The sequence below is a fragment of the Mya arenaria genome, chromosome 5, assembly GCF_026914265.1.
Source record: "Mya arenaria isolate MELC-2E11 chromosome 5, ASM2691426v1".
NCBI classification, from domain to species: Eukaryota; Metazoa; Mollusca; class Bivalvia; order Myida; family Myidae; genus Mya; species Mya arenaria.
In genome coordinates, this window is record NC_069126.1 from 5754492 (window position 1) to 5782412 (window position 27921).

The 27921-nt window shown below is 38.6% G+C and overlaps 1 protein-coding gene and 3 non-coding genes across 4 annotated transcripts; all 4 read right to left on the bottom strand.

The window, feature by feature from the left end:
• Window positions 1-780: 780 nt before the first annotated feature.
• On the bottom strand, window positions 781-23314 carry LOC128234996 (uncharacterized). The gene is made up of 11 exons (XM_052949669.1): window positions 23101-23314; window positions 18247-18497; window positions 13599-13700; window positions 12904-13082; window positions 9574-10530; window positions 7859-9000; window positions 7167-7329; window positions 6339-6476; window positions 6003-6133; window positions 3667-3803; window positions 781-3282 (listed from the first exon to the last, which is right to left on the bottom strand). The coding sequence occupies exons 2-11, from the start codon at window positions 18485-18487 to the stop codon at window positions 2600-2602; spliced, it is 3873 nt and encodes a 1290-aa protein (XP_052805629.1). The 5' UTR covers window positions 18488-18497; window positions 23101-23314; the 3' UTR covers window positions 781-2599.
• A 3326-nt stretch (window positions 23315-26640) lies between these two features.
• On the bottom strand, window positions 26641-26713 carry Trnas-uga (transfer RNA serine (anticodon UGA)). The gene has a single exon. It is a non-coding gene; the product is annotated as a tRNA-Ser (tRNA).
• Window positions 26714-26912: 199 nt separating this feature from the next.
• On the bottom strand, window positions 26913-26985 carry Trnas-uga (transfer RNA serine (anticodon UGA)). Its single transcript has one exon. It is a non-coding gene; the product is annotated as a tRNA-Ser (tRNA).
• Window positions 26986-27184: 199 nt separating this feature from the next.
• Trnas-uga (transfer RNA serine (anticodon UGA)) lies at window positions 27185-27257 on the bottom strand. Its single transcript has one exon. It is a non-coding gene; the product is annotated as a tRNA-Ser (tRNA).
• Between the last annotated feature and the right edge of the window lie 664 nt (window positions 27258-27921).

Genomic DNA, 27921 nt, shown 5'->3' on the forward strand with positions numbered 1-27921 from the left:
TTCTTACAAACCATATATTCATGATCAGAAACAAAGATTTCCCATTCTTACAAACCATATATTCATGATCAGAAACAAAGATTTCCCATTCTTATAAATCATATATTCATGATCAGAAACAAAGATTTCCCATTCTTACAAACCATATATTCATGATCAGAAACAAAGATTTCCCATTCTTACAAACCATATATTCATGATCAGAAACAAAGATTTCCCATTCTTACAAACCATATATTCATGATCAGAAACAAAGATTTCCCATTCTTACAAACCATATATTCATGATCAGAAACAAAGATTTCCCATTCTTACAAATCATATCGTCATGATCAGAAACAAAGATTTCCCATTCTTACAAATTTCCCATTCTTACAAACCATATATTCATGATCAGAAACAAAGATTTTCTATTCTTACAAACCATATATTCATGATCAGAAACAAAGATTTCCCATTCTTACAAACCATATATTCATGATCAGAAACAAAGATTTCCCATTCTTACAAACCATATATTCATGATCAGAAACAAAGATTTCCCATTCTTACAAACCATATCTTCATGATCAGAAACAAAGATTTCCCATTCTTACAAATCATATCGTCATGATCAGAAACAAAGATAACCCATTCTTATAAACTATATCGATATGGTAAAAGCGGAGAGTATCCGCTCTTACAAAATGTATAGTTATGGTAAGAAACGAAAATATCAGCTTTTACAAACCATATGGTCAGTGTAATGATGTAGGCATGGAAAGAAACACAGTTAACCCGCTCTTTTAAACTTTATTAGTCATCGTGAAGAACATAGATTATCTGCACTTATTAACAATACATTCATGATAAGAAACAGACATTACCCATTCTTATAAACCATCCATTCATGATAAGAAACAGACATTACCCATTCTTATAAACCATACATTCGTGATAAGAAACAGACATTACCCATTCTTATAAACCATACATTCGTGATAAGAAACAGACATTACCCATTCTTATAAACCATACATTCGTGATAAGAAACAGACATTACCCATTCTTATAAACCATACATTCATGATAAGAAACAGACATTACCCATTCTTATAAACCATACATTCGTGATAAGAAACAGACATTGCCCATTTATATAAAACAATTAATTCATGGTTAGAAACAGAGATTTACTATGTTTATAAACCATACATTCATGATAATAAAGCCGAATATAATGTATACAATACAGTATTTATTAAACAAATTATAAAAACATCTGCATTAAATATTTTCTATCATAATTACACAATTGATAGTTAACTATGTACATAATCATACACGAAATGTTATTGCACATATGTAAACAATGCCTTAAGATATCACTTAAAGTATGGCAAAGAACTAATCTCACGTTTTAAGGTGAATATATACTCATAAATGCATGCGTAAGCATTCGTCAAGCAACCAAACCTATAACTATAGCTACTACTCTCTCAAAATACGCTCGTTCTCTTTAAAAGGCCTAGTCTAATCCTTCTAAAAGTGACCCCCCCCCCCCAAAAAAAAAAAAAAAAAAAAAAAAAAAAAAAAAAAAAAAACATTGTATATAGTACACAATTTCTGTGTATTGATCTTGATCTTTTTCTAATCGCATAACTGTCGTATCAGATCTCTGATCTGAGTAACCTGCTGTGCAGTTTTCGAGGTTTTATACAAGAAATGGACCCTACATGGCCCTGAGCCAATAAGCAAATACACAGGAAAAAGGTCCCTACTGTGACACCAGTGCAATTAACAGGATATGTACAGCAGGGGTTGCCATGCCAAAGATTCCTTAAACTAGGCCTTTCAGGACAACAAGTTTGATGATCAATGGTTGAACGTTAAGCCACATTTAAATATCGTATACTGTAAAGACAGTTTTTGCCAATTCAGGGGGTCATAACTCTGGAGTGATGGAGGCTGGTGATCGAACCTGACCGAGATATTCTGCTCCTACACATTCTGACCAAATTCGTTAATGATAGGACAAAGGCTTTTAAAGTTATTGATCGGACATGACATATTTTAAGGTAACTTCTATAGTTAATGGGCGGTATCTTTCGAGTAACTCACGAAATAAGATTGGGTAAATCAAACATGTCCAATATGTTATGCCCATACACATTCTGGTGATGATTGGTCAAAGGTTTTTAAAGTTATGGATCGGAAAAGGCCAATCTAAGGTTATTTCTAAAATTAAAGTGCAATAACTCTCGATTGACTAAAGCCATATAACTGTTTTTTGCACTTGTTCGAGATATAATGCACATACACATCCTGACCAAATTTGGTGATGATGGACAAAGCATTCTAAAGTTATCGATCGGAAAATGTACTGAATGCTGCCCGATCGACCGTTCTCCATTATGCCAAATGCAACACTATAATACAGTACGCCCACAACGGACGTATAAAAAGCGCTTTAAATACTTCTTTATAACCACACTCATCTAAACAAACAAATGTATACTCGTAAATCATGAGGGGAGTATTCTGTCATGGTATACAGAATGATCAATTTCAACAACAATTTGCAGCATTCTTGCTCCTGGAAGCTCTCAACTGTCAGTTTTTAAATAATGTCATGCGCGGACTTAGGACTTCTTAGGTAACCTAAGCTAGAGTCACTAACTCTGCATCCAAGCGGCTTTTCTTCGCCCAACACTTCCGGTTCACCACTTCCGGTTTGTCCATTCTGCATAGTCTGTGATGATTCTTGCGGTGCCGTGATATAGCCCCCGTCATCCTGAAAGATTACACTCTGCCTATCTTCCGGTTTTGGATTCTGCTCCTGCTGCTGTTGTTGCTGCTGCTGCTGTTGCTGTTGTAGCTGCTGATTCTGGTTTTGTTGTGAAGGCTTAGGTTTGATAAACCTGTGAGACTGTGGGCTCGTTGTGACAATACCACCGTCTGAGGTCCCGAAGCCTCCGTTAGAGATGCTCAGCGTCGTGTCCGAGGAAGGGTTCCTGGGCATACCGGCACTTTCACCGTCAAATACAAGGTTCACCACCCCTCCCGCGCTGTCCGCCTGACCGGAAGTATTCCTGGACGCCATGGTTTGGTTACTGGCGAAGCGGCCATCCCCAGATCTGATATCGTAGTTGCTTATACTATCGTAGCCCTGCTCTTGTGGCACGTGCGAAAGTGCTCTCTGTGGTTGCGCCGAAAACTCGCTGCCGTCCGCCGTTGGCGATCGTCCCTGGGACGCGTACACTGGCGTCAGGTACGTGCCCGTAAACTGTGGCTTTCCGTTTTCTGTAATGTATGGATTAATTTTTAATGTGTAAATAATGTATTTTTACTGACCCTTTTTAATAACAAAGAAATACATTGATAAAACGGAAAATATTGCGTGTTATAAGTATTTTTTTCTCGGTGGAATAAAGTCTTTTTCGTATTTTTCAAAGCTTGAAATATCCGGATATTGGAACACCACGAAAATAGGTAATATTATTTTGTATTGATATCAGTATTATAAAATTATGTCAATGTGAAATCATATATTTTTCTGATATTTGTTGTGATTTATGATGGGTTTTTTTTTTCAATTATTCGTTGACTTCGCGTTAACAAATTTCTAAAGCTAGTTTACAGTATGGACGATACGAACAACAAAAAACACAATTAAAAGCGTCTTACGGATGCGGAGGCAGCATCCATATCGGTTACAGATATAGAGGAGAATGGCCGTCAGCCCGCAACACAGCACCCCAAGGACCACGATCACGGCGATAATACCCCCAGAAACCGCCGAACTTCCGGTTGAATCAGACGAACTGTAATTTTCAGAGATAAATGACATTAGAATTTCAATATCAACTATCAGATATCCATGCTTATTGAGATATGTATTTTATCGTTAAAATTGTAGACAGTAAGATTTCAATCTTAAAGCTGCTCTGTCACAGATTGACCGTTTTGACAACTATTTTTCCTCTCTTGCCATTTTTGTCAATAGGTGGAGACCAGTGATATAAGTCTGCTTTCAAAAAATAAGGTAGCAGTATTTTCATATTAATGTTCGATAATTGATGTCTTATGGGTTAAATCGTAACTAACCCTTAAAGCTGCACTCTCACAGATTGAACATTTTGACAACTTTTTTTATTTTTGTCTTTGAACGAGCCATTTTTTGCAAAAATGCATGGAAACCAGTAATATAAGACTGCTGACAAAAACGTAGATCGCAGATTTTTATATTTATGTTCAAAAATGGATGTTTTATGCATTTTTTCAACCGTTAGTAACGCTTTAAGCCATAAAACATTAATTTTCGACCGGAAATATTAAAAACAAACGATCTGATCTTTTGTCAGGATTATCACTGGTTTGCAAATATTTACGCAAAAAAAATCTGCTCTTTCCAAGACAATAACTAAAATAAAAAAAGTAAAAACTGTATATCTGTGAGAGTGCAGCTTTTAAGAAGAAAATCCGCAGTTTTCCTAACAATCGGGGTCTGTACAATTGTGAAGTATCTTATATAACTAAATTGAAGACACAAGTGCTAAAATCAGGGTCGTATTGTATCGTGTGAAAAACCGGATTGCCAGGAGATCCCACTTGTCCGGCTTGGTGACCACCAAACAAACTCACATACGACTCAAATTGGAATCGAACCTGCGACGTCTTGTTGAGAAGCGAGTGTGCTAGCCACTTCACTTCACTTTAATGAAGCAAATCAGAAGCAGTGTCAATGCTTTAGTAGATTGTTAAAAAAAAGGACGTACACTACTTGAACAAGAGCGCGAAATGCAGAAAACCTCATCTTAGTAATTAAAGGGTCTAATATAAAACAACTACAAATGAGCTCTGACACTGAGTATTGAAAACAAGAGGGCCACGATGGCCCTAGATCGCTCACCTGTAACACCGTTGGGCAGGGATTATATCAACATGACCAACAGATGCGGAATCAGATGCTTTATCCCTACATCACAGTGCCATCCTTGACATTCAAGAAATTTATACTGAATCGTGAGAACTGAGATCTGTGACCTAGTTTTTGACCCCAAATGGCCCATATTTGAACTTGACCTAAAAATTATCAAAACAACCTTCCTGACAAATATTTGGGCTGAAAATGTAGCTTCTAAATAGTTTTCATGGTTTTTCAATACTAGGGCCCTGTGGCCTAGTTTTTGACCCCAAATGACCCATAATCAAACTCGACATAGAAATCATCGAAACAACCTTTCTAACAAATTACCAGAAAATTTGGACTACAAATATAACCTCTAGAGAGTAAACAAGGTTTTTCCATATTTGGGCTCTGTAACCTAGTTTTTTACCCCAGATGACTCATATTCGAACTTGACATAAAAATATCAAAACAACCTTTCTGACAAATTTTTAGGATATTTGGACTGAAAATGTCACCTCTAAAGTGTTAAGGGTTTTTTCCATATTTGAGCTTTGTGACCTTGTGTTTGACCCCAGATGACCCATATTCAAACTTGACTTAAATAAATCAAAACAACCTTTCTGACAAATTTCCAGGATAATTTGGCTGAAAACGTTACCTCTTGAGTGTTAACAAGGTTCTACCATATTTGAGCTCTGTGACCTAGTTTTTGACCCCAGATGACCCATATTCGAAATTGAGCTAGAAATCAACGAAACAACCTTTCTGACAAATTTCCAGGTTATTTGGACTAAACGGTTGCTTCCAGAGTGTTAACAAGATTTTTCTTTTTTGGGTCATGTGACCTAGTTTTTCATCCGAGTTGACCCATATTCGAACTCGTTCGAGTGATTACTAGGACAAACAACATGACCAAGTTTCGTAACAATTGAGGCAAAATGTGACCACTAGAGTGTTAACAAACTAAGTGTGGACGGACGACAGACGACGGAAGATGGACATTCATCGATCCTAATAGCTCACCCGCAGCCTACGGCTAGGGTGAGCTAAAAAAAAAAGGTGTAAAATTTTGGTTCCCAAATTAAAGACAATATATACAAGGGTATCTTACATAGGGGCGGGGAAGCATTTGCTGCAAGCGGGTGAATTTCCGCACGAGGAGATGTAAGAGTCACTTGGGCGGTGCACGTTGAATGTGTCCACTTGCAGGTTGAAGCTCGTCTCATCTCCGCTCGACCCGATCTGAAGAAAAAAGTAGAATTTGCATGCATTTCCATCATGGATGAAATTATTTCATTTTATATTACTTGTAAATGTTGCAAAAGCTATGAGAACCTCCACCCCCCACCCCCCACCCCCAGAAAAAAAGAAGATAAACTAGGTTTGTGCACCAACGCCCCTGGAGGCTCTCTGGCACACTTGCCGCGTCGTCGGGGGTAAAGCTTACCTTTATTGGGTCCCCGGTGCTATCGAAGACGTATATCCGGTATCCAATAGTGCCGTCACCGTTGTCGTCAAATACGGGATATAACTTAGCGTCCTGGGCCTCTTTCTTAGCACGCTCATTCTTTAAGACTGTCAGAAACTGAAAGAAGTGTATAGTCAACATAAATCTGTATGTTACCATTTGATACCAAAGGTCTTGATGACGTCAATAAGCTTCAGATTCTGTGCCTCTTTCGTAACACGCTTGTTCTTTAGCACTGCCAGCAACTAAATGCAACTGATTGATACAGTTAGACTTATAACGTACATGTATCACACTAGCCACACGAGGTCATAGTGACGTCACAACTGACGTCAGACACTTGAAACAGTTAGGTTTCTTGCGTCATCACGGTCCTTCAGGACCGACAGAAACCAATCCCAAGTGACATTCATACATTCGTAACATACTTTCGGGTACCCAACATCATGGTGACGATGCTTTGAGACTCTGATATAAATTTTTAGGACGGATATAGATACTCGTTAGCTTGGGCGACAACGTATACAGGGCCGTGATGACGTCACCGCCGGTGACAAAAAAATGGAACTAATTCGTGTCCTGCTCTGCTTTATCGAGGCCCTGTCCCTTTAATGAAAACATATGGATGTTTGTTTCTGTCGCCATTTATTTATTGCGTGTTTGGCCACGCCGGTCTAGGACCTTGGTGACTAAATGTTCTGTTCTGTTTTATGGTAAGGGTTAGAACTTGAAAGCATAAACGAAAGCCAAAATGAATTGCAACGATCACTTTGACAGAGCTACGAAAATGGTGTATATTTTTCCTACCTTGTCCGTCGAGTTGTGAAACGCTGGGCAGATTGTGCTCGAGTCTCCGCACGTGGACAGCAGGAATTTCTTTCCGGCGTCCATGAGCACCTGCACAGCACGCTCAGCGAACGGTGCCCACGAATCGATGTCGTACACAGTGCTGGTTAGCCGCTCAAGACCTCTGGAATGAACGAGGAAAGAAAATATACTTTAGTTTTAATACATAATAATGATTCTGTGTATTAGGTCCAATCACAACATTTTTTTTACTTAACTAGAAAATGCGTTTTGCTTCGAGTTCAAGGTATTTGGACATTGAGACGGCTTACCCACATTTAGCTTCCTTTGGATATTATTTCATTTGGGGAAATTAATCCTTTGACTTCAAAAAGGCTGCTGTACAAATACATCACATAATATTTATTGCCTTTGGTAGTTGTCTTAATGTTTGACATACCACGCGCTTGTCCATATAATGTTTAACATACCACGTGATTAATACGTCATATGTAAACAGAAACTTGATGTGTATTTCGGACATTTTTTCAGCCGGACTATACCGATTTTTTTCACAGAAGCTGTGCAATGTGGAAAATTCGCGAACCTATCCCTATCCTGTATTTTAAACGTAAAAGTGTGACAATTAATAAAACGTTTTCGAGTAATCGCCTGTTCGAGTTATCTCATGCTAAGCTATCCGAAATACATACGTGCATGTCCTATTGGACGACTTGTCAAAACTCCACTGGTAATAACAGTCAAACTGCGACTCCATGTAGGGGCGGACCCAGGGATTGATGGAGCTACCCTCGGGCACCAGGGCAGCTATGTGGTTCTCGAACGAGTCCGTCACCCACAGGCGTGAGGCGATCGCAATAGAGCCTTTGAGGTTCGGGTAGCGCTCCATCTCCTGCCTTAGCCCCCATCCTTCCGAGCTTATGAAGAGGAATTCGTTTTTGCCCAATTGGTTAAGAGTGTCGATAATGATATCCACGTCGAACGACCCCAAGAACGTTAGAACAAGCTTGGCGCCTGCGTTCTCTCGTAGGCTGTCGACGACGCGTTGAGGGCTGATTTCCGCCGAGAATGGTATCTGATTTACTATACAGATGTCATACTGGAAACTGTCAACCATCTCCTTGATCAAGCTCAAACCACCTTCACCATACGCACTCTTGCTGTAGAGAATCTGAACTTGTGTCCGGTTTGTGTGGAGTTCCTTAACAATTTCCAGCATCGTCCGTGCCTGGTCATTGTCCGGGCTTGGAATCCGTAGAAAGTACGGAAACTCGTTCCGCCGGCTCAAGGCGTAGGCTGTCGATCCGAAGCTGATCTGAACCTGACCGAGGCGGCTTGTGATGTGTGCGACAGCCGTGCTTACGTCGCTCGACCAGCCGCCTATGTAGCCAAGAATCTTACCCTGGACCTGCTCATAGACACCATCGTGATACACGCCCAGTCTCTGAATGGAGAGGACCTTCTCTTGTATGATCTGCGGATCGTTACAACTGTCCACTATAATAACTCCGACTTTACCCGAAAATAAAGTATGTTTCTCACTCACCGCAAACCGAATGGCTTCAACAATATCAATGCCACCTTTTTTGATAACACCACACTCCAGGGGCGAGCTACCCACGTTATGAACGGGTGCGATTCCTACTATGTACATGTCACCTTTCTCAAAGAGAATGGTATCCAGTTCCTGTCGTTCAAGGCACGTGCCTGAGCGGAGGCCATCCGGCACCTGCGGCCGATTGACGGAACAGTCGGTCTCTGTGCCAGCTAGGTCGTAACATTTAATGGGATTGAAACCCGAGGTTTTAAGTTGACCTAATCTGTATTCCGCTACCTGAAACATTGAATTAAAGTGTCCCAGATAAATACCAAGACAAGAAAAAACACTTCATCGAATTTCACGGTCATTCATCTTTCAGTCCAGTTATATTCCTCAAGTTATGCACTAGTCAATTGTAACCACGGCCCCTAGGTCCGGGGAATAGCGGGGACTCTGACTTTTGGTCCAGCCAAGCCCGGGTAAAATCCCCGCTCTGCGGTGACGGACCGCTGGTAAAATCCCCGCCAAATGCCCCCGCACCCCAGGGACCCTAAATTATGCCCAATCCCCGCGTTTGGCGCGAAGGCAAAGCCACCGCATTCACCCGGCGCTGCGGGGCCACATGGAAGGTAAAAACACGGCCCATTTCCCCGGTTATCCCCGGTATACACCCGGACTGGTGCAACAATTACGATGATTTAAAACATCATTGTGAAAATGCAACATGTAGTAAACATGCATTGTCAATTTTATAAATAGAAAGTAAAATAAATATATAATATATGTGAAAAAAACGACATATAATTCATGTACATGTGTATGATAAATACTTCACATGCAAAGCATCAATAGTAAACCAGAGATTACCTTTCGCAGACACGGGGAACTAGGTCCTGGACAATCTTGGTGGCTGTACACTTCGTACTCCGGGCTCTGTCCCGCCGGGAAGAAGACCGGATCCGCCGACCCATTAAATACAATGCCAAGGTTTTGGTTCATAAACGCGTTCAGCCGGAACGATCCAAAATCCGCGTCAAAATCAATGGGTTGGTTTTCAAGAACAGAGATGAATTCCGCCCTTGGTGCAAGACTTGTGTTTGTCAGCTGCGGGCAGGAGGCGGCCTTGGGACATACCTTGCCACTCACCAAGCCAACCGCTTTCGCCACCACCATGGCGGCCTGTATCCCGTACTGGTTGTAAACTGTATTGGGGATTTGATCGCGAAACTCCGCGTCAGTCATAGCTCTACAGTAGGCGCTTGATGACGTATTATTTTCCGAAAACTGACAATTTCTTATTTGTTCATACATTTTCTTAAAATATAAATTGTTTTCTGCTTCGATTCTTAATCTGTTACTGTCTGTTAGGTTAAGTTTCCATTCTGTTTCGAATTCAGACATATTTCGGCGAGGCGGACTTAGAACAAAGGCGCCTTTAGTTATGGGATCTGTGTCGCCTTCAAGATAACCAGCCGCCTCCGACAACAGGAAAACGGGCCGAATGTTAGCGGCGTCACCGTCCTGGCGAGAAATGTTATCTGCGGCCTTCAGCACAGCGGAAGTGAGGTAGAAAGTACCGAATACGATTATACCAGTGACAGGAGGTAGCGGTGACCGCCCTATTCTGTACACTCGCTCTCGAAGAAGATTCTCCACAACCGTCTCGTTGTAATCGGTACCCACGGGAATCACTTCCGGGAAGCAGACGTCAATGCCCTTCGCCTCTTGAAGGAGTGTCTGGACGCCCCCGGAGCCATACGAGTTGTCGTCGTGGATTATCGCAAGAAATGTCCAGTTCATACTGACTAGGAATTCCTTCATCACCTGGATATAAAGATTAAGAAGGAAGTTAATATTAATTTATATATATTTAGGTACTCAGCCATAGCGTTGATGAATAAGAACTCTGGGCCAGTATTCAACAAGAAAAAATTGATGCATAGCATCAAGTAGGCGCAATAAAATCAGAAGAAAAACGTGCATGCAGATAACCAAAAAAAGTTATTATTTCAATGATAACATGTTGGGAAAGACATTATGGTTGATAATATTGTTACAATAGTTTAAACCCGGAATTATGTATATTCTGGTTAACCCAAGCTAATCCTCCGGTACAAACAAAATTATACCAAAAATATACACACGTTACCTCGGAAACAATTTAATCAATGGTCTAATACATGAATTTCAATAGCATGAACTTCACCTTTTATTTGTACCGGCATGTTATGTGAATTCCGGTCTTTATATATTGTATTTGATTTCGAACACATTTAACTCTTATGAGTAAATAGAACGGGGATAAGAAATACTAGACATTAAGAGGGAATTATCTGGAATTCATTCTTTCGAATGACATTTTCGAAACAAACAATTGAGCTCAATGTTAATTTTTCAAAGTTGGAGCAATTTCTTGAGTAATATCAAATGCCTCAGTGATTCCATTCAGCCTATTGGTCAGCTAAATATACAGGCCAATCAAAAACACTTATTTTATAATCTTAAATTTCAGTTTAATCTCAGTTGCTTTTTGAATACGGCCGCTTGACCAGTATTCAATATTGATCTTATCTTTATCTAACTTAGACACGCCTCAGTGATTCCTTTCAGTCTATCGGTCAGTATAATATACGGTCCAATCAAAAACACTTAGTTTCTAACATTAAGTTATTATTAAAGTGACACTCTTATTCAAAATCAATACATACACATGTATAACAAACACTAATTTTGAGTGATAAACCTTTAACTTCTTACTAAATAATGCATTTATGGAAAATATTAATAACTGATAACATAATTGTAACCGTGTATTTAATAGCTGAAAGCGCAAAAATATTAAATGATTGGTGAATGCTAAGAGATTTACTGTGATCTACTATAGTCTCATAAGGTAGAAATACCGTGTTTATGCACATTTCTTTCAAACTAAACTCGGTATCCTTCTTAAGAACCATTGTATTCGACATTTATTCATCTTTTTTGGAATATTAAAACAAAAGTTTTAATTGTGGTAAATCATATGTGGGAATAAGAATGCATCTTTAAGTTCATTCTAAGTTCTTTATTGAATACGACCCCTAATCAATACTACGATGTTCCGATTATTCAGAACTTTGTTAAGTTTTACAACGTTTCAAACTTCAACGTTTTTCACTTTCAAATCTTTAATGCTCTGGAAGTTTAATTGATACGCTTGTTTTCTGCTGTATTTCTTACAAGATTTAAAAACAAACTGTTTCAGCCGTACGTGTTTATATTTAAATATGTGAGCAAATCTTCAAACATTTTGAAATAAACGTTTAAAAGATAGCAACGATGTCGTTTATCATGTTCTCAACTTGAGCTAAGCTCCGATAGAGCAACCTTATGTTTCATATATTTTCGAAAAGCATGTTTGTTTAGACATCATGCAATTTCAGGCGACTATAAATCACTTGCTAGATTTTCATCACCGCCCGCCCCTCTTTTTCCGCCGTATCTTTAATTTTATTGACTCAAATAAAAATAAATGAGCTAGGGTCTGAATTTGGTTTTCTGAACTGTGCTGTCCGGGAATGGCGTTCATTCATTCGTACGGAGTCGATGTATAATGCACCAGTCAATTGTAACCACGCCCCCCCCCCCACGTCCGGGGGTATTCCGGGGATAGCCGGGGAAAAGGGCTGTGTTTTTACTTTCCAGATGGCCTGCAGGGCCTGTTGACCGTGGTGGTTTTGCAATAGCGCCATATTTAGATTGGGCCTTATATAGAGTCTCTGGGGTGCGGGGGCATTTGGCCGGGGTTTAACCATCAGTTCGTCCCCGCAGGGCGGGGATTTTACCCGGGATTGGCAGGACCGAAAGTCAAAGTCCAGGCTATTCCCCGGACCTGGGGGGGGGGGGGGGCGTGGCTACAATTGACTGGTGCATAACATTCACATGTTAAAAGGATAATTGTTATGATCGTGTTCGTGGCTCGTCTAGAAACACACGTATATGGTCCCTTATTCAATAAGAAAGAGCATGAACACATGTTCAACGGAAAAACAGTCATCTAAAAATATAATAAAATACATTTTCATCCCCGCCCCCATTTAAAAAAAATGGATGAAAATCTAGCAGTCAATTTATATTGGCATAATTGAACTGATAAAACAATGTTATAGACGGATTAAGACATCAGACACATGGGTGACAACGTTTCATTAATATTACCTTAACTTGAAGATCATCCGGTGGAATGGTTCTAAAGAAGTTCTGGTATATACTGCGGTCCCTGAGCTTCGCGGCCGTCGTTGAGAAGCCCACCTGTAACAACCGGAAGCGATCCGGAAGTGGGCTTAGCAGCCGCGAGATCACTTCCGCCTCCGAGCTGTACTCCGATCCGATTACACCTGGTTGAAAAATGAAACTAAAGGTAAAGATAAATTCTGTCAGATGTTCAAGATCTTGAGTAATTATAAGCTTTTATAAGCTTATATGAAAACTGAAATGTTTCGAACAGGTAAACTTGTGTGGTTTACTTTCAAGCAATAGTTATAATAAGGAGTAAAAAATAGCATGTTTAATAGCATGTTTAATTCCGGTTTCCCCGGTTTTCCTATTCCGCAACCCTGCAATGTGGTTAAATGAGTTGAGACTGAGATTTGACTTAAGTATTTTCGTAATATTAGGGCGGGCCCGCTTTTCGACGTCGCTATAACACCGCATTGTACATAAATCATAGCCTATGATGTCAGAGGGTGTTTGAGCCCTGATCTGAGACATCGGATGGAATTTGAGCCCTGATTCAAGACGTCGGAGGTTAATTGAGTCCTTACCAATGTCACAGGGTGTTTGAACCCTGACATATGACGTCAGATGGCATTTGAGCCCTGACCTATGACGTCGGATGGTATTGGATACCTTACCTATGACGTCAGAAGTATTTGAGGCCCCTAACTCGACAATAAGGCGCAGCGCCTGCTGCCGGGCCGCCTCGACTGAGTTGCATGAGGCCTTCACCCGCAGACCTGAAAAAAAAGAAATTCAGCTCACATATTTTCTTTATGAGCTCTCACTAACACTCACTAAGTTCTTGATGACAGTGGCATTTAAATGTATACAAAAACATTCTGAAACTGCGCACCGCGGCCATAGGTCAGTTGGTGGTCACTTTTATGTAATTATATGCACATTAAGATGTGTACATAATGAACACATATTAGTTGTTATTTATAATGCAATATTAATAAACTTATGTGGAACGAGTTTTATTATACAAGTTTTTGATAAGCTTCATAACTTTTCCGTTACGAGTTTTTTTTGTAATGGAATCTTCTTTTTGTCTCATAACACAGTAATTGTGTGAGGTTTTTTTAGTTAAAAGCACAACGTTACATTAGTTAGGCGATATGACGTCAATGTCAATTTATATGACACCCTTTTAAATAATATGGGAACACGTAATGATTGAATTACTGATACTCGCTAATGCACCAGTCAGTTGAAACCACGGCCCTGCAGTGCCAGGTGAATGCGGTGTTTTTGTCTTCGCGCCCAAAATAGCGGGGGATGCACCTTTACTAAGTTCTCTGGGGTGCAGGGCATTTTACGGGGATTTTACCAGCAGATCGTCCCCGCAAGACGGGAATTTTACCCGGACTTGGCTGGACGGAAAGTCAAAGTCCCCACTATTTCCCGGACCTGGTGATTCGTTGTTACACTTGACTGGTGCATAAAGGAACGTTCAAAACCAACACCATCCTAGAACGATTATATCACCGTTGACATCGGCATGCCTTTGAATAGAAACAGAATTGGGCACGGTGTCCAGTTAGCACAATGGTAATTCTGGGTACGTCACACACATAAGTAAAACCTATTATTGAGTACGTATTAACATAATTAATTCATATAGTGTTGTAATTTATCCGCACGATAGTTAAATAAACGGACAATTATTCTGGTTACGTCAAACATATAAACCTATTATTTATAGTCTGGGTTCCAAGGCAGAAAAATGTGAAAAATAAGGAAATTTACTGCACCCCTCTGCTATACAAAATAATTTGGTATCAAATTGTAGGTTAAAGTCTGTAGATTATGAAAAGTGCGTTTGGCCACTTGGCGGCTCTTGCGAAAAGGAAATATCCAAGATGGCGTCCAAGATGGCCGCCATTAATTGCCATTTCAGTAAAAATACTATGTTCGAATATAGCTATTTTCATTAAATAAATAAGAAAAAATATTCACATGGATATTACTTTTCTCATTGTACTTCAAATTGACATATAAACTTAAATAAGTCAAGGTCATTGTCAAGGTCATTTTCAAGGTCAAAGTATAAAAAATGCCCTAAAATTCTACTTTTCCTGTTTACTTTTCTTCTTTTTAATTCATTTATGTTAATTGTGTGTTAAAAAGTGCTGGCAGAATCGTAAATTGTATGTTCCTTCATTTAAAACAATATTTTAGGATATAGCTTTTATATATTTTGAAAACGGCAAGGGTTCATACTATAATAGCATGCCAAAGGTGGTCGCAAGATTGCTATTGCTGTAAGAGTCTTATAGCAAACTATGCTAGTGTTACTCTGAAAGTCTGTCTAAATGCATGGCTTGTATCTATTAGTATGCTTTATGTTGACATATCCATCTGACCTCTCCCATGTCAAGTTTAAGCTTATTTCAGCCATTTCACGGTCAAGGTCATTTCAAGGTCAAGATATGCAAAATAACTCAAAATTTGTTTTTTTGTATATACTTTTTTTCATTTTCATTTCAATTTACGTTTAGTATGTGTCTTAAGGCGTAGACAGAATTGTAAATTATATGTTTCCTCATTTAAAACAATTGTTTAGGGTATAGCTTTTTTATTTTTTGAAACCGCCACCGCCAAGGATCATACCGTTAGAGTGCGCCAATTAAAGGTGATCGCAAGATTGTTATTGCTGAACGAGTCTAATGGCAAGTTGTGCTAGTGTAACAGTCAATTCATATGTATATCTTAATTCATGGCATGTATCGATTTCATACTGTGCTTCATGCTGACATACTTATCTGATTGCTTCAAGGTCAAGGTCAGTTCAAGGTCAAAATATATTGAAACACAAACATTTGAGAATATTGTTATTTTCGCCTATTTATTTTTTAAATTTTGTTAATTAATTTGTGTTTGCAGAAAAGTAATTGATAGTTTTCTCTATTTTGATCTCTGTTCAGTTACTTTTAAGTGAAATGTTTTAAAGATGATATGGAGACAACTAGGTGTCGTCCTTGTACATGTTACCCAAGGCAGTTACAACAATTTGTTTATTCCAAGATACTTCATTATTACATTGTAACTGTTTCATTTTTAAACATATATCCATACGAATAGATGTTATCTATTTTATAAAGAAGTTCATATTGAAATACAAAATAAAGCTTTTCAAAATCAAAGTCAAACTCATTTGAATGTCATTTGAATGTCAAAATGCAAATATGTTCAATATCGACGCTGTTATTATTTAATTTATTTATATTTTGGTTAAATTTGATCTAAAAACGTCTATAAATTATCAAAATCACCAAGCAGTTTTAACCATAGTTAATATATTTCCCATATTAAAAGTCAAGTCAACCACAAAATGTCCCTTCTTGAGCCAATTTAAACATGCTACATGACATATATTTTTATGTAAGCACATCCAGCCTTTTCAAGTCCATCCAATGTTTTGCCAACTTAATGTATTGATATCATAATCCAAAATCAGTTCGTTCTAGGTATAATACCTGCTAAGCAGTCCATAAAGTGTTTATATATAAGCCTACTGAATGCCTGAAACCCCATTATGGCTCATTTTGTGCCCTTCTAAGCGCCAAAAAAAGAATCCACATGACACAAAAGGTCCCCAACAGCCCTCTGAATGATTGCAATAAAGCCCATTTTGTACCTTCTTACTACAGAAGGGTTCGTCAAGTGCTCAAAAATCACTATTATGGTAACAGACAAACGCTTTCATTATCAAATAAACACAAACGGGCTCTACGAAAGCCAAGCCAGTGGCCATTCAACCGCGTTCGGCTGTAACCTAACTCAATCTTCCAGACCATCATCAAACTATGGCTGTTCGCAAGTCCAGTTTGTGTCCAATAAACTTTTTTCATTTCTGATATCTGCCAAATATAGACCGTATGAAGCCAATCGAGTGCCACGTGATCCATAAAGTTGCCATATTCAAGGCCATGTAGGTTCTATACGAGCCGAAACAGTACCAGTGCCAGTGTACAGTCAAGCATATCAATAGGTCTATAATTAAGTCGGTTCAATTATCTATCAAGTCAATTGTGACTACAATAATGCTTATTTAGAGCCAAACATACCCATGTCTAGGGTGCATTCAAAATAAAATATTGAAAGAACATACATAGCAGTTCATTTTGGTATATATGTAAGCTTGATACACATTATCATTTTTAAAAAATAAAAGAAAGAAGCCAGTCTGATAGTGTATTTTTCTCAAAATTTACATTTTGACCTCTAAAATGACCTTGACCTTTAAAATATAAAAAAGTAAATAAACTTGAATCTGAACAGTAGTGGGTGTATGTATATATTTAAAAGTGATTTGGTTTTAATATTTACTTTCAAAGTATCTTATCAACCTATTATTATATTATTTCTCATATTACAAATTTTGGCGGCCATTTTGAACGCCATCTTGAATTTAGCGAATTCGCAAGAGCCGCCATGTGGCCAAAGGCACTTTTCATAAACAATAGACATTCTCCTAACACGACATATAAAAATAATTTGTATAACATGCCGGACACTTTTTTCTCAAAAATGATGACTTGGAACCCGGACTATTAGTACGTATGGATATAATTAACTCAAATAACGTTGTAAGTTATCCGTCAATTCAAATAGCGTTGTTATTTATCCGCAATATTATATTGCACGGACAAGCTCCTACTACGTGTTGCCGTTCTGATATGGGAAACAAACTGTCTGTCATGGAACAATTATTCTGGTTACGCCACACACATAAGAAAAACCTATTATTTAGTACGTATAAATATATTCAATTCAAATAGCGTTGTAATTTATCCGCACGATGGTTATTGCACGGACAAGCTCCACCTACGTGTTATCGTTCCGATATGGGAAAACACTCACTGACATGGAACAATAATTATAGTTGCATCCCACACATAAGTTAAACCTTTTATTAAGTACGGATAAATATATTCAATTCAAATAGCGTTGTAATTTATCCGCACGATGGTTTTTGCACAGACAAGCTCCACCTACGTGTTGCCGTTCCGATATGGGAAAACACTCACAGACATGAACAATAATTATAGTTGCATTTCACAAATAAGTAAATCTTAAATTTTAGTACGGATAAATATATTCAATTCAAATAGCGTTGTAATTTATCCGCACGATGGTTATTGCACGGACAAGCTCCACCTACGTGTTGCCGTTCTGATATGGGAAAACACTCACAGACATGAACAATAATTATAGTTGCATTTCACAAATAAGTAACTCTTATTATTCAGTGAGTATAAACATAATCTATCAAAATACCTATTCTGACACCGCTGATGAAGTTCAACTTGTTGAGCCTATCCAGGGTCCACTTGATCGCCTGCAGGTTCTGAACTGTTTCCGGTTCCACCGTCGTGCACGTGCTGTCTTTGTAGAGGGCGCCAAGGTACTGCACGTATACGTCACCATGCAATATGTCGTCACCAAGCCCAGCCACGTGACATATCAGCAGGACACCAAATACCGCTACAGTTGACGTTAATGACCGTATTTGCGCCATGAAATCCGATCTGGAAGTTTATGATACAAAGGTAATTCACAAACACCCTAATGACAATTTTAGTAAAGTTTTATAAAGAATTTAAAGTCTTTAACATTTTGTTTTAATCTTTTTTGTGAAATTTGTTTTGTGTGTATTTTTCATGCGGAATTTAAAACACGAAAGTACAATAGCGAATGATTGACGATAATTCATCCAACAATCATACTGTGTAAATGGTTTGAGTATTTGAATATAATGTTATAGAACATCTCTCTCTTTGTAAAGTAATAACAGATACGTGCATATGGCAGTTACTGTTTGAAGTAGGAAGATAAATACTGTACGAAACGTGGTTCGTAAAATATGACTTCATAAAATGTGCAAACACATTTTTTGGCAATTATAACAGTCATTGAAACTATACTTTTGAATCAGCAAGCCCAAAAAACCTTTTTTAACAAGTCCTGTATTATAAAATCAATATTTTGACGAAGCCCAGTGCAGGGCTTGCGGGATTGTGCTTAAAGGTAGATTAAAGCTGCACTCTCACAGGTTGAACGTTTTCACAACTTTTCTATTTTTTGTCTTGGAACGAGCAGTTTTTTGCGTAAATATCTGAAAACCAGCAATAAAAGACTGATGACAAAAGATCAGATCGCAGATTTTCATATTTCCTCTCAAAATTGATGTTTTATGCATTTTTCTTAAACCGCTTAAAAACATCAATTTAATTTTAGAAGCTTGGACGCTCAAACAATTGCTAAAAAAACTCTTGCTAACATTCATTGTGTTGGTGGTCTTGGTTCCTGCTCCTTACCTACCTGGGACGATAATACTCTTGCTCACATATACTAGTGTTGATGGTCTTGGTTCGAGCTCCCTACTGGCTGGGACGATAAAACTATTGCTCACATATACTAGTGTTGGTGTTCTTGGTTCGAGCTCCCTTCTAGCTGGGACGATTATACTATTGCTCACATATACTAGTATTGGTGGTCTGTGTTCGAGCTCCCTACTAGCTGGGACGATAATACTATTGCTTACATATGCTAGTGTTGATGGTCTTGGTTCGAGCTCCCTACTAGCTGGGACGATTATACTATTGTCCACATATACTAGTGTTGGTGGTCTTGGTTCGAGCTCCCTACTAGCTGGGACAATAATACTATTGCTCACATATATTTGTGTTGGTGTTCTTGGTTTGAGCTCCCTACTAGCTGGGACGATAATACTATTGCTCACATATACTAGTGTTGGTGTTCTTGGTTCGAGCTCCCTACTAGCTGGGACGATAATACTATTGCTCACATATACTAGTGTTGGTGGTCTTGGTTCGAGCTCCCTACTAGCTGGGACGATAATACTATTGCTCACATATACTAGTGTTGGTGGTCTTGGTTCAAGCTCCCTACTAGCTGGGACGATAATACTATTGCTCACATATACTAGTGTTGGTGTTCTTGGTTCGAGCTCCCTACTAGCTGGGACGATAATGCTATTGCTACCATATACTAGTGTTGGTGTTCTTGGTTCGGTCTCCCTACTAGCTGGGGCGATAATGCTATTACTCACATATACTAGTGTTGGTGTTCTTGTTTCGAGCTCCCTACTAGCTGGGAAGATAATACTATTGCTCACATATACTAGTGTTGGTGGTCTTGGTTCGAGCTCCCTACTAGCTTGGCCGATAATACTATAGCTCATATATACTAGTGTTGGTGGTTCTTGGTTCGAGCTCCCTACTAGCTGGGACGATAATACTATTGTCCACATATACTAGTGTTGGTGGTCTTGGTTCGAGCTCCCTACTAGCTGGGACGATAATACTATTGCTCACATATACTAGTGTTGGTGTTCTTGGTTCGAGCTCCCTACTAGCTGGGACGATAATACTATTGCTCACATATACTAGTGTTGGTGGTCTTGGTTCGAGCTCCCTACTAGCTGGGACGATAATACTATTGCTCACATATACTAGTGTTGGTGGTATTGGTTCGAGTTCCCTACTAGCTGGGACGATAATGCTATTGCTCACATATACTAGTGTTGGTGGTGTTGGTTCGAGCTCCCTACTAGCTGGGACGATAATACTATTAATTGAAACCCTCATTTCACCAGTTACCTATTGAAACAGGGCTTTTTGGTCGCAGTAAAATTACACATAATACTTGAAAAAAAATATTTGTAATTATGGTGATAAGAGAACAGAAATTTTACTTTTTATGCCTCTTAAGGATATATATCGTGAAATTTCAAGATGCACTATTACTCCAAAATAAGAGTTAACCCATTTAATACAATTGTTTAAATATACCCAAAAGGATGAACCAATATCAAAAACAATGGTTGTTATGAAGGATACCGAGATTACTTTAAAAGGAATGTGCAGCAAATACTGTATGTCTACCTTACGAGACCAAAGTAAATCGCAATAAATCTTTTAGCATTCAACAGCCATTTAATATGTTTGCGTTTTCATCTATTAAATACACAATTATAATAGTGTTAATAGTAATTAATATTTTCCATAAACGCTATATTTAGTATGTAGTTGAGGGTGTATCACTCAAAATTTATGTTTATTTTACATTTGTATATGTATTGATTTTGAATAAGAGTGTCACTTTAAACTTAGTAAATCCTAGTGTGATGAAATTCATTGATCTAATGCAAGACAGTGTTCATTCGTATATGTAAACAAAAAATAGAAGCATTTATACGTCGTCAAACATTTTAATTCAATTTAATATCTTCATCAAAATAAATTTATTACAATGTATCGATTCTTCAGATTTTTTTAAAGTTAACAACATGGTTAACGACTTCTTTGTTAACTTTTAAACTTCAAATATTTAATGATTTACTCAAAACTTGAAACATAAACATTCAAGTACAGCTGAATAAAAGCTGTGTATAAAATCTTGTTTAAAACACTGCAGATCACAAGTGTATCCATTCAACTTCCTCAACAGTAATGCACCAGTCAATTGTAACCACGCCCCCAGGCCCGGTGAATAGCGGGGACTTTGACTTTCGGTCCAGCCAACCCCGGTTAAAATCTCCGCCCTGCGGGGACGAACAAATGGTCAAATCCCTACCAAATGCCCCCGCACCCCAGGGACCCTAGGTAAGGCCCAGTCCCCGCTATATTTAAAGCGAAGACAAAACCACCGCATTCACCCGGCACTGCGGGGCCAACTGAAAGGTTAAAACACGGCCCATTTCCCTGGTACACCCCCGGACCTGCGGTTACAATTGACTGGTGCATAACGAGTTGATTGTTAACAACGATTACGTTAACAACGCTGCTTACCTTTACAGACTTCTTTACAACCAATACGCCTGGGTTATATACATATTATCTCTCAGCATGGCATAATATATCATTATCTTAACAACCTGTTTATCGGTTAGTTAGTCCATCCTGTTTATAATAATGTGGTATATGTATTAATACTCAAATAAACTTTTAGAAAATTATTTTTATTGATAATATTTTTTCTAGATGCAATATTATATTTGTCCTTTCATCTATAATGTATCTATGTATATGTTTTATTGTATAGCCATCTTAGCAACAACAACATCTATGTACGTAGCTGCTTTTAGTGACCTTACACTTTAAGAAATTTGTGACACTCAAATAAATCCTTTAACATTTATCGTTTCCGATTGGTAATAGATAGCACGTTCAATTTTAAATTAAATCGTACTATTGTTTTGTATTTAACATAAACATGTTTACGAAACAGATCGCGATCATGAAATAGCGCATGTATTTATTTTCTTACATTATGAGTCTTATGATTTGTTTGTGTTGATGCTTATAATCTATATGACCGTTTGAAATATGAAACATTTAATTCACATTTCTGTGGAAATAAATAGTATATATCACTAGCGAATAAGGCGCCCCCCCCTCCAAAAAAATGAAATAAAATAAATAAATAAATAAATAAATAAATAAATAAATAAATAAATAAATAAATAAATAAATAAATAAATAAATAAATAAATAAATAAATAAATAAATAAATAAATAATAATAATGTAAAATAATAATAATAATAATAATAATAATAATAATAATAATAATAATAATAATAATAATAATAATGAATAAAAATAATGAATAATAATAATAATAACAATTATTTGAGTGAGGGGCGCAGGTCAAAAGGTAACGCCCCCTCTTACGTCAAATCCTGGACCCGACCTTGTTTTTAAATAATGTTTATATATTTATGGAACAAGTATGTGTCATAATACGTAATATATATGATAAATTTTGAATCTTAATAAATTACTCACGTATTTCATTTCAAAATGAGAACTCAGACGTGAATACTTGAATGAAACTGTGACATGCTGAGATTTGTTTGGGTAATACTGATTATAAAGTATTATAAAATAAACATCGTTAAATGGGGAAGCTATTAAGCATACAGATCGATCTGTTGATTTGTTATTGTTAAAATATCGAATAAGAAATATCATGTTACAACATGTATATAATATTAATATTAAAAAGGTGCAATAGTTTCAATAACACAAAACAATACTTTAGGAATCTTAGTTATTTCGTATATCACACACTTTTAGTCACGTATAAAATGAAGTAAACGCCTTACCTGTGTATGCCAATGTCAAAATACAAGACGTCCCGATATTTAAAAAAGTATCCTATAATCTATATATCGATCTTTACACACAGTTAAATTGTTAAAATGATCATTATTTAATCAATATATGAGTAAACCAAACTCGCAGGGAAAATCCCAAATAGTTTAAACAATGTTTATTTCCACTGTATGTATGTAAATTGACGTAAAGTACGTTCTATTTATGACCTTTCAATGCTTCAGTGAGTTTAAACCATTTACAGGATCAATTCAACTATTTGGTTAAGAATGGGAGCGTCTACCTTGTTTACAAAAACAGCCCGACCTTGCAAAGGTAACGGGAAGGAATTTATCACCCCGTTTATATGACGCGATTAACCCACGGTGCAAATATGCCCCCGTTATTAAATTAACCCTAGGGGAAATATGTGCATATAAATCCTTAAATTGTCCTCAAGGGTTAATTGGTAAATTTTCCCCCGTGAGTATTTCATGTCATATAAACTCAAAACCTGATTTACTCTCGAGATATTTCGGCAGAATTTCAAGTAAATATTTAACACAGTATCACGAAGAATTTTGTTTTATAAATATATAATTACTATAGCAGAAAAGCGGGTAACCTCTGTTGTCTTATCAATAACATAGAAGGTGATACTGTATCAGAATTACGGGTAATCCCTGTTTCCTTATCAGTAACACAGAAGGTGTTACTGTATCAGAATTACGGGTAATCCCTGTTTCCTTATCAGTAACACAGAAGGTGTTACTGTATCAGAATTACGGGTAATCCCTGTTTCCTTATCAGTAACACAGAAGGTGTTACTGTATCAGAATTACGGGTAATCCCTGTTTCCTGATCATTAACACAGAATTGGTTACTGTAGCAGAATAACGGGTAATCCCTGTTTCCTGATCATTAACACAGAATTGGTTACTGTAGCAGAATAACGGGTAATCCCTGTTTCCTGATCATTAACACAGAATTGGTTACTGTAGCAGAATAACGGGTAATCCCTGTTTCCTGATCATTAACACAGAATGGGATACTGTAGCAGAATAACGGGTAATCCCTGTTTCCTTATCATTAACACAGAAGGTGTTACTGTATCAGAATTACGGGTAATCCCTGTTTCCTGATCATTAACACAGAAGGTGTTACTGTATCAGAATAACGGGTAATCCCTGTTTCCTGATCATTAACACAGAATGGGTTACTGTATCAGAATAACGGGTAATCCCTGTTTTCAGATCGTTAACACAGAATGAGCTAATGTAGCAAAATAACGGGTAATCCCTGTTTCCTGATCGTTAACACAGAATGAGCTACTGTAGCAGAATGACGGGAAATCCCTGTTTCCTGATCATTAACACAGAATGGGTTCCTGAGGCAGAATGACGGGTAATCCCTGTTTCCTGATCATTAACATAGAATGGGCTACTGTAGCAGAATAACGGGTAATCCCTGTTTCCTGATCATTAACACAGAATGGGTTCCTGAAGCAGAATGACGGGTAATCCCTGTTTCCTGATCATAAACACAGAATGGGCTACTGTAGCAGAATAACGGGTAATCCCTGTTTCCTTATCATTAACACAGAAGGTGTTACTGTATCAGAATTACGAGTAATCCCTGTTTCCTGATCATTAACACAGAATGGGTTCCTGAAGCAGAATAACGGGTAATCCCTGTTTCCTGATCATTAACACAGAATGGGCTACTGTAGCAGAATAACGGGTAATCCCTGTTTCCTGATCATTAACATAGAATGAGTTCCTGAAGCAGAATGACGGGAAATCCCTGTTTCCTGATCGTTAACACAGAATGGGTTCCTGAAGCAGAATGACGTGTAATCCCTGTTTCCTGATCATTAACACAGAATGGGTTCCTGAGGCAGAATGACGGGTAATCCCTGTTTCCTGATCATTAACACAGAATGGGTTCCTGAAGCAGAATGACGGGTAATCCCTGTTTCCTGATCATTAACACAGAATGGGTTCCTGAAGCAGAATGACGGGTAATCCCTGTTTCCTTATCATTAACACAGAAGGTGTTACTGTATCAGAATTACGAGTAATCCCTGTTTCCTGATCATTAACACAGAATGAGTTCCTGAAGCAGAATAACGGGTAATCCCTGTTTCCTTATCATTAACATAGAATGGGCTATTGTAGCAGAATGACGTGTAATCCCTGTTTCCTGATCGTTAACACAGAATGGGTTCCTGAAGCAGAATAACGGGTAATCCCTGTTTCCTGATCATTAACACAGAATGGGTTCCTGAAGCAGAATAACGGGTAATCCCTGTTACCTGATCATTAACATAGAATGGGCTACTGTAGCAGAATAACGGGTAATCCCTGTTTCCTGATCATTAACACAGAATGGGCTACAGTAGCAGAATAACGGGTAATCCCTGTTTCCTGATCATTAACACAGAATGGGTTCCTGAAGCAGAATAACGGGTAATCCCTGTTTCTTTATCATTAACACAAAATGGGTTCCTGAAGCAGAATAACGGGTAATCCCTGTTTCCTGATCATTAACACAAAATGGGTTCCTGAAGCAGAATAACGGGTAATCCCTGTTTCCCGATCATTAACACAGAATGAGTTCCTGAAGCAGAATAACGGGTAATCCCTGTTTCCTGATCATTAACACAGAATGGGTTCCTGAAGCAGAATAACGGGTAATCCCTGTTTCCTGATCATTAACACAGAATGGGTTCCTGAAGCAGAATAACGGGTAATCCCTGTTTCCTGATCATAAACACAGAATGGGTTCCTGAAGCAGAATAACGGGTAATCCCTGTTTCCTGATCATAACACAGAATGGGTTCCTGAAACAGAATAACGGATAATCCATGGGTTCCTGAAGCAGAATAACGGGTAATCCCTGTTTCCTGATCATTAACACAGAATGAGTTCCTGAAGCAGAATAACGGGTAATCCCTGTTTCCTGATCATAACACAGAATGGGTTCCTGAAACAGAATAACGGGTAATCCCTGTTTCCTGATCATAACACAGAATGGGTTCCTGAAACAGAATAACGGGTAATCCCTGTTTCCTGATCATAACACAGAATGAGTTCCTGAAGCAGAATAACGGGTAATCCCTGTTTCCTGATCATTAACACAGAATGGGTTCCTGAAGCAGAATAACGGGTAATCCCTGTTTCCTGATCATAACACAGAATGGGTTCCTGAAACAGAATAACGGATAATCCCTGTTTCCTGATCATTAACATAGAATGTTTTCCTGAAGCAGAATAACGGGTAATCCCTGTTTCCTGATCATTAACACAGAATGAGTTCCTGAAGCAGAATAACGGGAAATCCCTATTTCCTTATCATTAACACAGAATGGGCTACTGTAGCAGAATAACGGGAAATCCCTGTTTCCTGATCATTAACACAGAATGGGTTCCTGAAGCAAAATAACGGGTAATCCCTGTTTCCTGATCATTAACACAGAATGGGTTCCTGAAGCAGAATAACGGGTAATCCCTGTTTCCTGATCGTTAATGTCACAGGGTGAGAAAAGTGTGCAGCCAGACCGGGGCTCGAACCCGGGACCCCTCGCTATCAGGGCGAGTGCTCTACCGACTGAGCTACCGGACCGCTTACACACCTCCTCACCACATGTGTAGGTATCGGTACCGTGACATACTTCCCCGCAAACTGGAAATTCGTCCTCGAATTTGAGGAACACCAGTTCTAAGGAATGCACATAATTAACACTGAGAGCGCATTATGCTGCCAAACAGTGCTGCCACGGTCCCTCGTTGGGCGCCAAATGTCACAGGGTGAGAAAAGTGTGCAGCCAGACCGGGGCTCGAACCCGGGACCCCTCGCTATCAGGGCGAGTGCTCTACCGACTGAGCTACCGGACCGCTTACACACCTCCTCACCACATGTGTAGGTATCGGTACCGTGACATACTTCCCCGCAAACTGGAAATTCGTCCTCGAATTTGAGGAACACCAGTTCTAAGGAATGCACATAATTAACACTGAGAGCGCATTATGCTGCCAAACAGTGCTGCCACGGTCCCTCATTGGGCGCCAAATGTCACAGGGTGAGAAAAGTGTGCAGCCAGACCGGGGCTCGAACCCGGGACCCCTCGCTATCAGGGCGAGTGCTCTACCGACTGAGCTACCGGACCGCTTACACACCTCCTCACCACATGTGTAGGTATCGGTACCGTGACATTAACACAGAATGGGTTCGTGAAGCAGAATAACGGGTAATCCCTGTTTCCTGATCATAAACACAGAATGGGTTCGTGAAGCAGAATAACGGGTAATCCCTGTTTCCTGATCATAAACACAGAATGGGTTCCTGAAACAGAATAACGGGTAATCCCTGTTTCCTGAGCATTAACATAGAATGGGTTCCTGAAGCAGAATAACGGGTAATCCCTATTTACTGATCATTAACACAGAATGAGTTCCTGAAGCAGAATAACGGGAAATCCCTGTTTCCTTATCATTAACATAGAATGGGCTACTGTAGCAGAATGACGGGTAATCCCTGTTTCCTGATCGTTAACACAGAATGAGTTCCTGAAGCAGAATAACGGGAAATCCCTATTTCCTTATCATTAACACAGAATGGGCTACTGTAGCAGAATAACGGGAAATCCCTGTTTCCTGATCATTAACACAGAATGGGTTCCTGAAGCAGAATAACGGGTAATCCCTGTTTCCTGATCATTAACACAGAATGGGTTCCTGAAGCAGAATAACGGGTAATCCCTGTTTCCTGATCATAAACACAGAATGGGCTACTGTAGCAGAATAACGGGTAATCCCTGTTTCCTGATCATT

Coding starts and splice junctions, on each gene's coding strand:
- LOC128234996 (XM_052949669.1), bottom strand. CDS start 18,487: ATGGCGCAAATACGGTCATTAACGTCAACTGTAGCGGTATTTGGTGTC. Junction 13,701..18,246: donor CATCAGCGGTGTCAGAATAG/GTATTTTGATAG, acceptor CTTTTTTTTCAG/GTCTGCGGGTGAAGGCCTCA. Junction 6,477..7,166: donor TTCACAACTCGACGGACAAG/GTAGGAAAAATA, acceptor CACTTCTTTCAG/TTTCTGACAGTCTTAAAGAA.